The sequence below is a fragment of the Heliangelus exortis genome, chromosome 1 (assembly GCF_036169615.1).
Source record: "Heliangelus exortis chromosome 1, bHelExo1.hap1, whole genome shotgun sequence".
NCBI classification, from domain to species: domain Eukaryota; kingdom Metazoa; phylum Chordata; class Aves; order Apodiformes; family Trochilidae; genus Heliangelus; species Heliangelus exortis.
Window position 1 is genome coordinate 144,045,808 of NC_092422.1, and position 15,879 is coordinate 144,061,686.

The 15,879-nt window shown below is 42.7% G+C and overlaps 1 protein-coding gene and 1 long non-coding RNA gene across 2 annotated transcripts in view; one reads left to right on the forward strand and one right to left on the reverse strand.

Moving 5' to 3' along the window:
- The window catches only part of ISX (intestine specific homeobox), a 28,490-nt gene extending 20,902 nt beyond the window's left edge, over window positions 1–7,588 (forward strand). The window contains exons 4-6 of the mRNA XM_071729349.1: window positions 946–1,097; window positions 5,664–5,780; window positions 6,464–7,588. Coding sequence (XP_071585450.1) covers window positions 946–1,097; window positions 5,664–5,780; window positions 6,464–6,700 — 506 coding nt within the window. The 3' untranslated portion in view covers window positions 6,701–7,588. The remainder of the gene's footprint in view (window positions 1–945; window positions 1,098–5,663; window positions 5,781–6,463) is intronic.
- On the reverse strand, window positions 7,480–15,772 carry LOC139788979 (uncharacterized). Its single transcript, XR_011722996.1, has 2 exons — window positions 13,329–15,772; window positions 7,480–8,096 (listed from the first exon to the last, which is right to left on the reverse strand). It is a non-coding gene; the product is annotated as an uncharacterized lncRNA (long non-coding RNA).
- Window positions 15,773–15,879: the final 107 nt, after the last annotated feature.

Sequence of the window (15,879 nt, forward strand, 5' to 3'; positions counted from 1 at the left end):
TAATGAAGTGTCAATGACAGAACAGAAAACGTCATTTTCTAGTTGGCACAGAGCTGAATTTATATTGATCAAGACATACAATTGCTGTTTTCACTGCTTCAGCCCTCAAAAGGAAAAGTTGATGCTAACTGTTAAACAAAAGGGGAAAAAAGTACGAAGTCTCTGAGAGCCTAAGCAAACCTTCTCTGGTTAACTGCTCGTCTTAGGAAGTGTACACGTATAGTTGCATTAAATGAATTGGTACTTGTTGTGAGACCATGGAAAACCAAAAGCATTTATTCAAAAAGGTCATCTTCTCAAGCAACACAGTGTCATTGCCAATTACTTCAGGTCACTGAGTAGCACAATCATTATAGCCACTAGTGATCTTACAATTTTTATGCTCCTGTCAGGGGGCAGGTTTCCAAGTTCATTAGAAAATCCCCTGTGGCTCACAAGGCTTGGGGCATGGCTTTTTGTGCTGGCTGTTCATTGTCAGCTGGAAGATGCTCCATTGGTGCATCAGAGAGGATTCTAGCCTTGGGAGGAGTATCTACCTTTTCATTTCATTTATGTTAAGTGTTTCTTTACAAATAGTTAATAAGAGGTTACAGATAAGTAACAGATGTGCTCATGTGACAGGCAGATGCAAAAAGGGGTCAAAGTTTGGTCCAGCACTAAACTTTGATGAGAAACCTACCACAGGGCTAGTGTGGTTAAAATACACAGTGCTTTGTAGCTGTTGACATACAGTGGATCTATGGAATTAGCACTGCAACAAGGCCCTTTTGACTCATTCACATTCACTGCTGGTTCAGGAGACAGTCACCTATGGTAAGTGTATATCTAGAAGGTGTGGGAGGTGCCATCCTGGCTGCACATATTTACAGAAATTGCTAAATCTCTTAACCTTCTTGCATCCCTGTTGTCCTATGAAATGTGATACACCTTTCCTTGTTTGCACAGTTGAGAGGAAAGGGAAAAGGAGAATCCGGACAACATTCACAGCTGAGCAGCTCCAGGAACTGGAGAAGATTTTCCAAGTGACTCACTACCCAGATGTCCATATTCGCAATCAACTGGCAGCAAAGATAAACCTCCCAGAAGCCAGAGTTCAGGTACACTGTGTTTCCAAAAGGCTCTGCTCATTGCACCGAATCTTTATTCAGGGTGCATTCTGAATAGTTTATGCCTGGGTGACAACACTAATGAAATACGTGACCTTTCTGTTACTTTACAGCGGAGGCCAGGATCACTATTCTTTTACAAACAGGGAAAAAAGTATTTGCCACCCACCTGGGACTAACCAAATGGGTTTAATCAAAGGGTTAATAGGAGCTCTAAGAGCAGTGAATGCATAGCAGACAGGAGTTACAGGTGATTATGAGCAGCTTGTTGGACTCTGCTGCGACAGAGTGGCCATCTATGAAAATATTTATTAACCATTCATCAACCTTCTATGTACTAAAATACACCCAGTTCAAACTGCCATCCACATCTATCTTCTAGAGGGTTTCCAAACAAGTGAAAATAACTGTCCAAATGAAAATGCCTTCTTGCTGTTCTTTATTTTGATACCACAGGCTTTAAATGCCCTGGGTGTAATTTTCAGTGCACAGAAACTTATCCGGTTCCCTCCAGCTGTAATGCAGCCTTGCTGACTGAGCTCAAAATTGACCCCAAATGTTTACTGCATATGAAATCAGCTACATTAAAACCTACCTACTGCTGTGTATTGGCATTTGATGTTGTTTACCAGACACTGTTGTGATTATTTTTGTCGAGGCAGTTTTCTGCCATAATGCCAGAGTCATCAGTGTATTTCTGTCCACATATCCCACTCTAACAATCAAAGTTCAACACAGAGCAGTTTATTGACTACAGCATGCCTGGGACTATTGACTAACCATGATGGTATTGCTTCATAGTTAGGTGACAGGGACAATTGGAACAGGATAGCTGTAATGTGCCCATTAGTGATATCAGTGCAGCCACAATGCATTTCCAATGGAATACAGAACAAGCTGGGCTACTAGTGAGTGTTCCCAGAAGAACAGCAAATCACATGAAAGAAAAGGACAATCTCTCATTAAAAAAAAAAAAAAATTATAATCTGTAGGGGGGGAAATAAAGAAGAGTTATCACAGGAAATACCAACCTGAGATGTACATGAAGGAAGTGAAAAGCCCCTCAGGCATGAGTTGCAGATGACACATTCTGAATTCAGACAGTATTACAGGTGACACAGGAAATTCTGTGTTTGTCCTGTCTTGGTTGATAAAGGAAAAACAGCCCCAAAGCTAAAAATTAGCAGTAACTTAGAGCAAGTTACAAACTGTTATATTTTTGATGATTGCATTTGTCACAAGTAAACAAAACATAGTGCAGAGAATTCAAATATGCTCTTGATACACTGAAATAATAGTTTTGCAAAGCTAAAAGCAGTTCAAGTCAAATCACCTCAGAGAGATAATTTAACTACGGAAAAAAAAAGTAAGCAATCACTTGATAATCAAGCGAAACATTTCATAACCATGGAAAAGATTGTGTTCTCTAATGCAGAAACAAAGATAAGATTGTTGTGAAACAGTTTAAGTGAACAGGTGGAATTATATCCTTGCCCGTGTGCATGCCTGCATGCAACACAAAATGAAGAATACTGGATGAGTAAACAATAGAAACAAGAAATTTTAAAAAGTGAATAAGCAAAGAAGAATGATACAGTCCAGAAATATATTCAGGATCATCAGAAACCCAATAGAAATCTATTAAGAACAAATAAACAAAAAAAAAAAAAAAGGTGAACAATGCTACAGGAACAGTAATGCTGTCAGGGATTATGCAGAAAAGACAAAGGTGTTCAGTCATAATTTCTGAACTATTTCTGGAAATATGTCAGATAAGATGGTAGTATCACATGATGATGATGAAACACTTTCCATAAGGACAATGTTGTCCAGCAGCTGCTACAGACAGTTATTTTTAAATCCAGATCTAAGTGACTTACCACCAGTAGCTGTTAAAAACCTACTTGGGAAGCACAGTGTTGGTATCTAATCAGTTGTGGATCACAAGAGACATTCCTGGAGCCTCGAAGAAATCTAATGTTGTGTCAGTATTTAAAGGGTAAACAGGACAACCAGATGATGACAGACCAGTCAGGCAAACATTGATTTTTGGCAAAACAGTGATAAAGCTGGTATGACACTCTGTTAATGAAGAATTAAAGAAAAGCTAATATATTTAATGCTTATCAACACTGCTTTGTGGAAAACAGGTGTTGTCAAACTAATCTATTTTTTTATTATGAGATTATTGGCGACAATTTGAAAATGAGAGAGGATAGATTTAGGTTGGATATTAGGCAGAATTCTTTACAATGAGGGTGGCAAGTCAATGGAACAGGCTGCCCAGAGAAGCTGTGGATGTCCCATCATTGGAAGTGTTCACAGTCAGGTTGGGCAGGGTTATGAGCAACCTAATCTAGTGAAAGGTGTCCCTGCCCACAGCAGGGGGGTTGGACTATATCCTCTTGAAAATTTCCCTTCCAACCAAAACCAGTCTTTACTTCTGTGATACTATGACAATGTATTTGGTTGGTAAAGATAGTGACATTGATGGCATGTCACTGCAAGGGCCTTGTCTTTGTCCTGCACTCGGATGAAGAAAACAGCAGATCAAATGAGATGTGCCAAAAGACAAAAAGCTGTCTGCAACAGATTGGCTCAGATCGACTGAAAATGAGAACATTTCAGAGATGGCTTCTCATATTAATGATTTACTGGCACAAAGGTGCATTACATAACCAGTAAAATCTTTAATGATAATGCTATGAAATTATAAAAAGATTAAGGGACTGAAAAATACTAATGAGAAGGCTGGTTATTTACTACAGAAAGCTCTTCCTCACTGGTCATGCATCTGCAGAAGAAAAACAAATGGACAGTCTTAGAGAGCAAAAAATGGAGGTCATGCCTGCAACATGGGACACAGAATCCTCCCTCTGCATTGTTTTGTTTCTTGCTTCCTTGGACAGCCTGCTGACCTCTGAGAGGGAAAATGAGTTTTGTGAAATCTCAGGCAATGTTAAGGAGTCACTTGTCCTCATTTTCACAGTGACTTTTATGAACACATATAGAAATACTATGTGCTGTGTCACTGTCATAGCCCAGGAACACTGGTATAGTGAAGGCTGGTAGAATGCAGAGAATAAATGACAGCAGTAGCCTGATATCTATGGCAGACAGAGCATGGAGGAATTAGATGCCAGTAAAACAAATTCAGGGTGGGCATTAAGAAATCATTTTGAGGATAAGAGTGCTGGAGAGCAAAAAAGAGCAGTGCAGTTCGTGAACACAGCTTTGCCTTTATTTAAGAAAGAAAAAGAGAAAAAAGAAAAAAAAAAAAAAGAAAAAAGAAAAAAAGTAAAAAAGAATCCTGAAGTGAGGACTTTATCCCACATGCAGGCTTTTGAAGGCACTCTTCAGAGGTTGAATTTTGGCTTCAGTCTCTCCTCTGCCCTCAATCGCTTTTTCAGTGTTAAGAGGAGTAATTTTTATGGTGCTGTTTCACCATGTAACTCCTGCATGGTAGAAAGGGAATGGAGCAGCTGATACAGACTAAGCAGTTCTCACACATATGCAAACACAGATAAACAAAACTGTCCTTTCAGTAACCTCAGATACTTCAAGCTATCAGGAGTATAGCAGAGGGTTCCTGACATTACTTCCTCATTACTTCCTCAGCAAGAGATGCAGAAATAATTAAGCTGCTCATGACTTCATTCCAGATACATATATATTCATACCCAGTAGCATCTGGTTTTGATCACTAACACCTTGTGTTGACATGAACCCCTTGCTTCCATTCAAACAGCAAGTTCCTAAGCCAGGTACAAACTACTGAAGAGGAAATCGACTTTTCACAGCAGTGCAGCAAGATGCAGTACTGTGGCTGCACAATAAATACTTGTGTGCCTCAGCCAGAAGCCTGACTGATCAAATCAGCCAATAGATGAAAGAAACTCCCCAGAGAAAATCAGTTGTCTGTTTTCCAGTGCTAAAGAGATGGCAGATAACATATTCAGACTGCTGAGTGATTTAGATGGTTTCGTCCCCTTGGGTCTTTTGCTTTAAGTCCCTTACGTGAATTTCAAAATGTTAGCAGCTAAACATAGGGAGAACCCTGTTACTACATCTCCGCTGGTGACACATTTTTACTGTAGCCCAGAAAAACATCTAGGTGGGTCTTTTGCAAGCCTATTCACTTGGTAACAGAGTGGAAAAGCCCTGTTGTGCAACAAATCACACCTCCTAGGGAAAGCAGAATGCTACATGCTTTGACTGCTGAAAAGTTTTGACTGCTGAAAAGTTTTGACTGCAAAAGGATCTTCTTTCCCTGGAAGACCTTCTGTACCCAGTGACACAGTCTTTCCTTGAACAGGAAGATTCTAGCTATTCTAGGAGCTGTGAGAGAAAAGAGGCTGTCATGAGAGTCCAAAGATCCTACATTCTATGCCAAGTGTGAAATATGCTGTGTTGCACCCAAAGTTTTCCTTTAGATTCAGGCCTTAGTTCTGGTGAGCTGGAGGTCAATGTTTATTAATGCTCACCTAGAGAGAAGGGAAAGTAGCTGGATGTGAGCCATCATTATTTTTATACCTTTTCTTTGTTGCCTGTATCCAGATCTGGTTCCAGAACCAGCGAGCAAAATGGAGGAAACATGAAAAATTTGGCAACTTTGGTGGCCTTCAGCATCTGACAGAAGTTGACTTCATTCCTGCTCCCAAGTCAGATGTCACAGTGAGTATCGGAGGCTATGTATAAAACCCCTGAGGCTTCATACATATATACATAGGATAGCTATCCTTCACTAGGTCACCTCTTCACATGGTACCATCCCAGAGAAGGAGGACTGGAAAAGACAAAAATGGCAATATGATGAAGAGAAATACCAGCAAATATGATCCAATAATAAACTTCTTCATGTCTTGTGACTATGCCATGAGGTGTCTCTTCCAGGTTGATTCTTCCTCATTTTACTTCTAAATCACTTCCTTGTAAAACATACTTGGATTCAAAATAACTTTACCATGAAAAAATTCCTGAACAGGAAGAAATATGGTATTTGCAGCCACAAAGCCATGGTGCTTCTTAGACAGTATCTCTTTACAAAGTCCAGCCTTGCTAGGATGACCAGAGCTTTTCGCCCTTGACCCAGGTCCTTGACAAGTCCAAGACAGTTAATATTTTCTAGACTGGCACACAGGTTGTTTTCCTGTCAGGATTTTTTCCATGTCTAGAACAAAGGGTATTTGGCCTTGCTCCCTGGGTGACAGCACACCACTAGCTTTTAGGAAGACTATTCTTCTAAACTTTTCTTCTTAATTACTGAGCACCAGGGAAACAAATAAGGTTGGTCGTAAACTCTCACTCACTAAAAGCCTGTATTGATTAACCTGAAACCACATTTTTATTCTTGAAAGGCTCCTCGCTTGATGCCAAGAAAACTCGCTGCTACCATCCCTGCCATGGGATACTACTCACCTCTGCAAGGCCAGCTGACAACTACCTGGCTGCCCAGCTCACTCTCCTTCGTCCCCCACCACCTGGAGCTACTGCCCTTCCCCAAACCATACTTGCTTTTCAATGTCACTCCCCCTTATGGCACACCTCTACCCCACAAGCTGGAAAGGAGCGGTATCTGCGCCAGCTCCACATAGAGGAGGACACAGGGGAATGGCAGTGACTTTGGGGTCATGTTTTGCTCACCCAATAGAGTTTTGGGAGTGTTCAGATCCTCTCTTTGAAGAAGCCTGCCTGGATGAAGGTGGTCTGCAGTGCACGGTCAGCATGCTGAAGGAGTGCTACCATGAATCACCACAGCTCATCAAACATGGACGAGAGCCACCATGGACCAGGAGAGAGCTCCCCATCTGCCTAGGGAGAAGCATGCTCAGTAGAAAACCAATTGCTCAACTGAGAGCCTGAGGGGACAGTGCACCAAGCAGCACTAAAAAAGGACTGGTGTTTTACACAGCCCTGAGACAATGCTGGATGAGATACTCTTGGGCTGGTGGCTTGGAGCAGGCAGGATGCCTACAATGAGGTGTGCATAGCCCCATGGTCCAGCCAAAGGGGTTTTCCTCCTGAGGTTTAGGTCTCTTATCTCACACATTCTGGTCCTCGTGCTGGGGAGTGCAAGGAACATTTTTAGGTCAAAAACCAAACATTCAAGATACTTTTTCTTTTCCGAGTAGTGGATGAGGGGGGGTGGGTTTGATTTTCTGTTTGTGTTTATGATTGAATAAAGGGCCACAAATGCAATTTGGGCTGAAATATGGAAGTCTGAGAGGGGTAGCAGTGCTGAGCTCTGGATTTGGTACCTTGAGTCTCTTGGGGCAAAAGGATTCTTCAGCTGGTTAATTAAAAAGCTTATGAGGAAGCCTCTGATATTTTGACCTGAATTAAGAAAGCTCCAAAACTTCATCAGAAACAATAATGAGAAGAGACAGCCTGAGTTTAATCTGTTACACATAATAGGATGCTATGACCCCACAGTTTAGTTTAATTGTAGACTAATAATGAGATCAGCCTGCCCACTTCCAAAATGTCTGTATGCCTTATTGTTTACATAATGTTCATCTTCTGCCAACATATGGTGCTTTCTTTGCCCCTGCTTCTACAGGGTCTAATTCTGCTTCCATTGATGTCTCCACTGCTGGAAAATAATTTTTTAAGGGTTGCACCATCTTCTGTCTTGCAGCCCCAGCATATATTGCACACTGACAGAAACTTACTGAGCCATTAAAATGTGTTCTCCCTCCCAGAGGTACAAGGGTGGCCATTTGTGATAAGAGTCCAAAAACAAAGCAAATTGTGACCCAAAGGTTTGCTGGGGAGGCTGTCCTGTGCACATGAGAGTGCAGGCAGGTTAATGACTCTGAACAGGCTGCTTACTTAAGAAATCCCTCTGGCCAGACTGCAGCTGCCAGGTCTTCCAGCCTTCTTCCAGCCAATAATTGTTAATTACATAGGGGATCAGAGCGAGTCAATAGCTTTCTTCTTGTCTGGCTGGTAGCTGCTTTCCATGTACTTCAGGTTTGGGAGACCTGTAAGCTAAGACAAAGGCAACATGAAAGGTCCTGCACTTGGGTCAGTGCAATCCCAAGCACAATAACAGGCTGGGCAGAGAAAAGCCCTGAGGAAAGAGACTTGGGAGTGTTGGTTGATGAGAAGCTCAACATGAGCCAGCAATGTGTGCTTGCAGCCCAGGAAGACAACCATATCCTGGGCTTCATCAAAAGAATTATGGCCAGCAAGTTGAGGAAAGTTATTCTTCCTCCCTACTCTGATCTCATAAGACCCCATCTGGAGTGCTGTGTCCACTTCTGGAGCTCTACATATAAAAAGAACAGAGAGTTTTGGACTAGAGAGATGAGAAGTAGAGCTGCTGAGCAAATTTCATCAACTTTGTTTTGAAAAATCGAAGCCTTAGAATTCCTGTTTCGCAAGCAGGTTCAATATTTGGAGTGTTTGCTTTGACATAAAAACAGTTTTGCTTGAGTTTTCTTGTTTATTTATGAAGTTTCAGAATTTCTCACTGAACTGCAAATCTCAGGATATGCATAGCATCACCATCAATATGGAGGTGGTCAAATCCCTGAGAGTCTTAATACTATTACCTTGTTTTTTGCCAATTTCATAATTTTATTCCAAGGTGCAGGCAGAACCACTTAGCATGGAGTGGGGCCCTTTCTGTCATCAGCATCTTGTTAAACCACAACATCTCATAGGCTTCCAGTTTTCATCCCATGTCATCCAATAGTGGAATCTTTCCCTTCCTCTGCACCTATCCCTCCCTACTTGCCTTCAAAGAAAGAAGAAAGCCCACTTGTTTCATGGCTGTGCTGGTCCTCAGAATGCCATTTTTACATTCTTTCAAACTCTGTTGTTCCCAGAAAATGCCAGGTTGGGCACACCACTCAGCTAATTTGTATTACTTTGGACATAAATGTATCATAAACCTTCCAAAGAATTTTTCTAGAGGAACAAATCATCCAAGGAAACTGACCACACACTAGAATGACCTGCATATAGCAATGCAGTCACAGTTTCATTCTAAAATCAGAGTAATAGTCTGCAGTATTCCCTGCGCAGGTGGCTGGGAAAAAAAAAAGAATCAGATTTCCCACTGCCAGTGAATGGCTCCAGCTGTTCTGCCTCAGAGTGAACTGGCCCATCCCAGCACGTGTGCTACACTTGTCCCAGCCAGAAACACCCTGACCTCCTCTCAGCAGACTCATCCCACTTCTAAAAAAAAAAACAAAAAAAACCAGTGATTGTCACATCTACTTAAAGGGTCTGGCAGAGAGCTCAGGCTCAAACCCAGTTACAAGAATATTTCATTCCCTAGGCAGATATTCCCATTCTCCAAGGCAGTAGCAATGAGGGGCAACATCATGGAGCTGCGTGCTCCCAGTCACTGGACACCCTTGAAGGCCGTGGCCACAGTCTGCTGGACCAGGTCACATTAGCATCACAGCATTTCAGAAACAAGTGACAGGAGAGCCTTGTCTTGTCCTAGTCCCCGAGAAAAATGAAGGGCCATTACTTCAGGTAGATGCTTACAGGTTTTGCCACGCTTGATTTCAAGTGACTCAAATGCCAGGGCTCACGTCACCTCAGGGGAGACCCCTCTGCAGTCTCACAGCAATCCAATGACACTCCACTTACATTTTCTATATGGCAGTTTTATCCTTTAGTCCACCATAAAACTCACTGAGACCTCAGCACTGAGACCCCACCCCAAGCTTATGGCCCTGATTTCCATTTTCACACTGACTTTTCTCAGTGAACCAGGCCACCAGTTTCAGGGAAATTAGTCCTCTTTAGCATGAGGAAGACACAACCATGCTGATAAAGTCTGCAGACACCTCTGAGCCCTCAGACTGCCCTGGCTTGTTCTTTAGCTCACCTCTCTATCTGGTGTCCTTAACCTTTCCTTGTAAATCCCTCTGGGACATAGATATTGAGGGCAAAATTCTCAATTGGATTAAAAACAATTAGATGGATGACCAAGGTCCAAGAACGGACGTAAATTAGCACTGATCAAGAGGGTGGAGACTGGGACAAAGTCCAAAGGGGGTGATAAATACACATTGTGGGGATGGGGATGGAGGCAAATTGCCAGGACTGGGACCAGCTTTGCCCAAGTATCAACTACCTGGGAGAAGGGGCTCTGTGCTGCTGAAGGGGAAGAGAGCATGGCTGCATAGAAGGACATCTGGACATGAAAAGGACCCTCCACAAAAAAATTGACTAGGAGGCTATATGACTCTTAGTTATACAATCTAATGTGGAAAACTTGCTGCATATCAGATTGAAAGGTACAGAGCAAGAAGACACACAGGCAATAATTGCTCTTTTGATCAAAAGCTCATTTGGGGGGTATTTTTTACTCTTAACTGGAGTTTCCAAATTGGATGGCTTCTAACTGTACCACAGTAAGAGAGACCAGGGGTGCCTAAAAACCTGTTCTGTTATTGTTGCTGCTATTTTTTTATGGAGGTGGCTAAAAGGAGAGCTGAGGTTTTGAGAGAGTTGTTTACTTTTAAAGGTTTCTTTTTTCCTTTTTTTTTTTTCCCTGTGATTACCACATGCTCTGATCACAGCCAGAAGAAGAGCGTGCAGTCAGAGTTCTGCCTGCTCTGCAATTCCAAACAGGTATGCATGAGACCTTGGGTCAAAAAAAAAAGCTGTGATTTAAAGCAGACAAACATCTCCTGTTTATTCATATTTGTTGACCAAGCCCTCTGTCCTTTCCCCACACTGTGCTTTGACCTGACTTTGCTAAGCAAACGCAGTGTCTCTCCTCTGCTACCTCACATCCCACCTTAGCCAGGACTCCAGGTCTTGCCTAAGTACCTGCTTCTGGATTTTATTGCTCTGCTCCTTTTTTACCCCTTGGTAGATTGGTGTATTTTTTGTGTTATGAGAAAATGCTATCACTTCTAGCTCAGGGACCAAATGAGCCCACATCTGTGCATCTCAGAGAGATCAACCCCAAGAATATTGGGTGTAAATAAGGGCTTAAGTCACTGAAATAACTCAGATGAGCTTTTGTACAACCAGGAGAGCTTGGCTCTTCCAAGAAGGCCTCTTCTGGCAGCTCCTCTTTGCTTATGTCTTCCTGCATATCTGGACTGTTCTTGGGCCGGTTTTTGCCCCACTTCCATGGCAGTTTCTTGCTTTTGCTCAAATCCACCATTTACAGTGTCTAACCAAAGACAGCTGTACAGACTAATTTTATTTTCAAGTGGCTAGCAATAAAAACTCAACCCCTGACCTCCTGAAGCACATCAGAATGGAGAAGGTGGGAAGGGAAAATGCCTGGAGCTTCAGAGAGAATTCTGATAAAAAATGAACACGGTGTCAAAGCCACAAGGTGGATTTAGATTAAATGCTTTAAAAGGAAACCCAAACATTTAATTTTTTTTAATCAGCTCAAAGAAAAAAATTAATCTGTGTCTCAAAGTAGCAAATGGTTGATTATCCCAACAGCTGTTTTGATAGGCATTTCAAGGAGGAGGGATGTTCCCTCATGGAGTAGCTTGCACTGGCACTGTGACCCTTTCTGAGACCAGCATATCAAGCAGTACATGTTGGCCACCTGAATGATCTGCAGCCTGTTAAAGAATTAAAGAGTACCAGCCAGCAACTGCGTGCCAGGAATTAATAGCAGCTGCCCCTTTTTCTGCATTTCAAAACTCTCATAGCCACATTCTTTGCCATTGTATTGCCATCTTTTTTCACACAGATTATGTTGAGCCTACAGGACAGATATTCACTGACTCCTTCATCATCTTCAATTAAATATAGATGCTGCTATTTACAGCTTTACAGACCTTGGGCTTTGTCAGATTTTATTGGTTTCAAATGATTCCTATAGCAGGTAAAAAAAAAAAAAAAGCAGCACATTTCATCTTCTCCTCAACAAAAGGAAAAGCCAATTTAACACTTTTCTTTCTCTGCAGGAAGCATGTTCCTGACTCTGGAATGGTCCACTTTGCTTTGTTTGTGTCTGCTGTAGCAATATCAGCCTTGCCTGTCATCAGTTTTCCACCCTCTGAAGCCTTGCTATTGCCTCTCTCCTTTCTTTTGTCTTCCCCATGCAATAACAGAACAAACGCTGCTGCTACTTTTGCTCTATTCCCTCAGCTAATCTCTTTCTACTGCTCGGAACTTAGGGCTGTCCCATACAATGCAGCCAGGATTTCCCAGGCAGGAATAGATGCACACTCTTTTAGAGGCATCAGGCAGTGCAAGGCATCTCCTCACAACCATGAAGTGGTTGCTGGTGTGGGGAGCTACTCAGGAGAGGTTTTCCCCTTTGTTTATCTGGAAGAGGAGTAGACAGGCTTCTGGTGTTCAGGGGCTACCTTATGAATCCCAAGGTTATCCTTATAGTGAAGGAAAAGCAGGTCTTCACCAAGGGGTCTTCAATCTCAGCCTGCATTGCAGGTGATTGGGCAATCTTTTTTTGATGGTATTTTGCATCATTCCTCAGTGCTATTCCCCTGCTCTCAGACACTTCGAGCTTTACCAGATTTTAACTTCCAAAATGTTATATTTTTCTGTGTTACCTATTTGCCTCAGGGTGCCCTTTTAAATCTAAGCAATTCAGCCTTTGAGGGTGGGGAAAGAGCATTCTTTTGTTCACAGTGACAAAATCCCTGTACCCTTTTAAGAACAGCACTTGGAGCAGGAGCTCAAAATCTGGCATGGAGGTGGCCTTTTCTGTTGATTGTGCTCTTTGCTATCATTGTCAAAAACTACTGTCATCTCCCCAAAGTGCCCGTCTTTGGAAAGTATTGGTTTGCAGAGGTTTATTCTGTGTCCTTCAGATTACAGCAATTACATTTCTTGTGGAGAGATTGCTCCCTAGCAATGCTTATTCTGATGGCTCAGCACGACCTCCCTCACAAGCACACTTCTTGGCTTGCTGGCAGCAACACATGGCCCAGACTCTCATGGTAGCCACCAGAGATGTTTTCCTATGGTTTCTGAGTGCTCCACCACCTCAAGTGCAGCATCAGGATTGTGGAGTAACCTCCTCAAGTCTAATAATGGAAGTACATTCCCCAGGGAAGATGGGATGGCAGGGAGGGGTTGTGGCTGGAGAGGAAAAACAGGACAAGAACAGGCATAGGCAGAAGTAGGTGGCTGGGTGAGGTGACCGGGTTTGGAAGCCAGGGAGGTGTGATCTGAGGTGATACCAGTGCTGTGGGTGGCAGTGGAGAGGGACAAAGTGTTGATCTGAGGCAGGGTGGGGGGCAGGTTTGGCCCTACCTGTTCCTATGGGGTGCTCAGATGGTGGCTTGAACTGCAGGTTTCACTCATACAAGGCTCCTTTTTCCAAATGCCTGGCTTGGCTGGGTCATGGTGCAGCACTATTTGGCATTGCCTGCCTGCAAAAATAAGATCCCCAAAATATAATGCTGGTTTGCCAAGATCAGGACTGCTCCCAGCCTTTGCCAGCCTGTGCCCCTTTCAAGACCACTACAGAGAGCCCAGTGGGATGGAAATACTTCTGACACCAGAGCAGGGAGCAGCTAAATCCTGAAAGCTCACAATTAATAAAAAAGAGAATAAAACAAGTCCTACCTAAGGCCTGTTTTTCAGTAAGTTCCTCTATCCTGTGCATTAAGTCTAATCCTGCAGGGAAAAAGCATTGTGCAATCTTTTAATTAAGGACTCTGTCACACTGCAAGCACAAAGGGGGGCAGAGCTAAGGATTCACTCCACCCTCTTGGGGTTTCCTACCCTTTTCAATGCCTGATTTAGCTACTTCATTAGCTTTTTCTTTTGTCAGGTTCTGCCTGTGGTGTTGTGCAGAGCACCACTGAAGAGGGGTGAATGGTAAGGAGAGTAAGAACCCTTTGTGCCATGCAGAGCAGAGAGCTATAAACTCTCATTGGCTGATGGAAACAAAAGTTGACAAGATTAGGAGGTATTTTAGTATCTATTTATATCATACATTACTAAAAGGCAGAAATAGAATATATAGAGGGCCATGTCTGATGAGTGTATGTGTGCTTTTAAATGTGGGTGTGTATGTATGTGTGCATTTCTTGAATGAAACCATTTAGAGTCTAGTGTGCCAAAAGATACATTTCACTGATAAAACTGCTTGGTTTATAGATCCTGAGGGCAAAAGAACACAAGAACAGCCACTCTGGATTAAACTCCAAATGAACACAGAGTCCTGTACCAGAGAGTGCTCAGATGACCAGCACTGAATGATTCTGGCATTTGCTATTAGCACACTGTGTTGCGTGCATCAGGTTATTCCTGTGCGTTCATCTAGCTCAAGCAAAACACCCAGAATGCTGTCATTTCTCAGGGGTTACCTCTCCATCCTTGGCATCATCTTGTGATATCAAATTTGTGAGGGCTGTGAACAAGTGAGACTGTTGTGATGTCCCCCCAGCCACCAGAATCCCTCCATGATGAAGACTTTTTCCTCCTCTATGCAGCTTCCTCCCTAAGCCTCTTTCAAAAGAAAAAAATTCAGAATATCTCCTGGCCCTGCACAAGTATCTGCTTCCCTGGGTAGTCATATTCCACAAACTTTTCACTCAAACTTTTTGGTGTCCATGTGAATCCTGACGTGGATGCAAGGTGCCTTATGCAAAAAGACAGGTCCATTTTCAACCCCTAAATGTCATGATCTTGCTGACTCTTGAAATCCACAAACTACACATAAAACAAGCAATTTCCTGTGACCAGTCACAAAACAAGTAGAATGCTATCTGGCAAACACTACCCTCTAATCCAGACCTTTTAAAATCTGCTATTCATCTCTTTGTAACCAGGTTCTAGGGAGGATGGTAAATCTGGCTGTGGGAGTCTGATTCCGTCCCTGTTGTTATCAGCGGAAAAAACAGGAAAACATCCATCATCTGTGGCAGAGCCAGATATTAGTATATACTAGGGAAAAACAAAAAAAAACAAACCAAACCAAAACAAAACAACCCAAACAACCTCTAAAATCTACTCACTGAACACAACTACAGCCCAAGGCCCATTGGTGTTGCTCTGAGAATTACTCAAGTGCAGACCAGACTTCGCACAGAGTTCCAGAACTTAATATCATTCCAGGCAATTTATTACTTTCCAATATTAAAGCTGCTGTCCTTATGAAAACAACAGTGTGCGGTGGTGTCTCGTATTTTCTGTGTTCAGCTGAGCTACCTTAGAAATGCTGCTTTAATAAAGTTAAATTTGTACTCATGTTACAATGAATGATGCTGCTTAAGGAGCTATGAAAATTAGTTCCTCCACTTCTGGGAAGCCACATCTTCTCAGCTCTTTTAGGATATGTTGCAGCACACAGCACTAGCCTAGAAAATGTTTTATTGCACTGTTATACAACAACTGGTTGTTACACAGTGTGTGCATTTACTGGAAATAAAATAATAGCTATACCTTCATTCTCCATGGGGAGGATTCTGACTGAGGAGACACATCCCAGTCCTGCTTCTCCCAGTAGACTGCCCTGATCTCTATGTCCTGGCTGGGCTCTTCAGTGTTTGCTCTCCTTCTTGCCCTACAGCCTGCATTCTAGCCTGTACCTTGACCCAGACTGAAAAGAGATTACTCTTTTCCTCCATACCAGATCTCTGCATGCCTTCTTCTTCCAGGCAGAGAATACATCGGGTGAACATCCTGGTGAATAAAAGCTCTCCTCAATAATTCTAAAGTCCAGCCATGGCTTTTTGCTTGATCATTGTAGCAGTTGGCAAAGAACACCCCCTCAGTGTCGGTGCTGGCAGATACCCCCTGCAATGCTGGCTACTCCCATCTCTGAGACAGGTTCTGTACCATGTTTAAGTGTCAG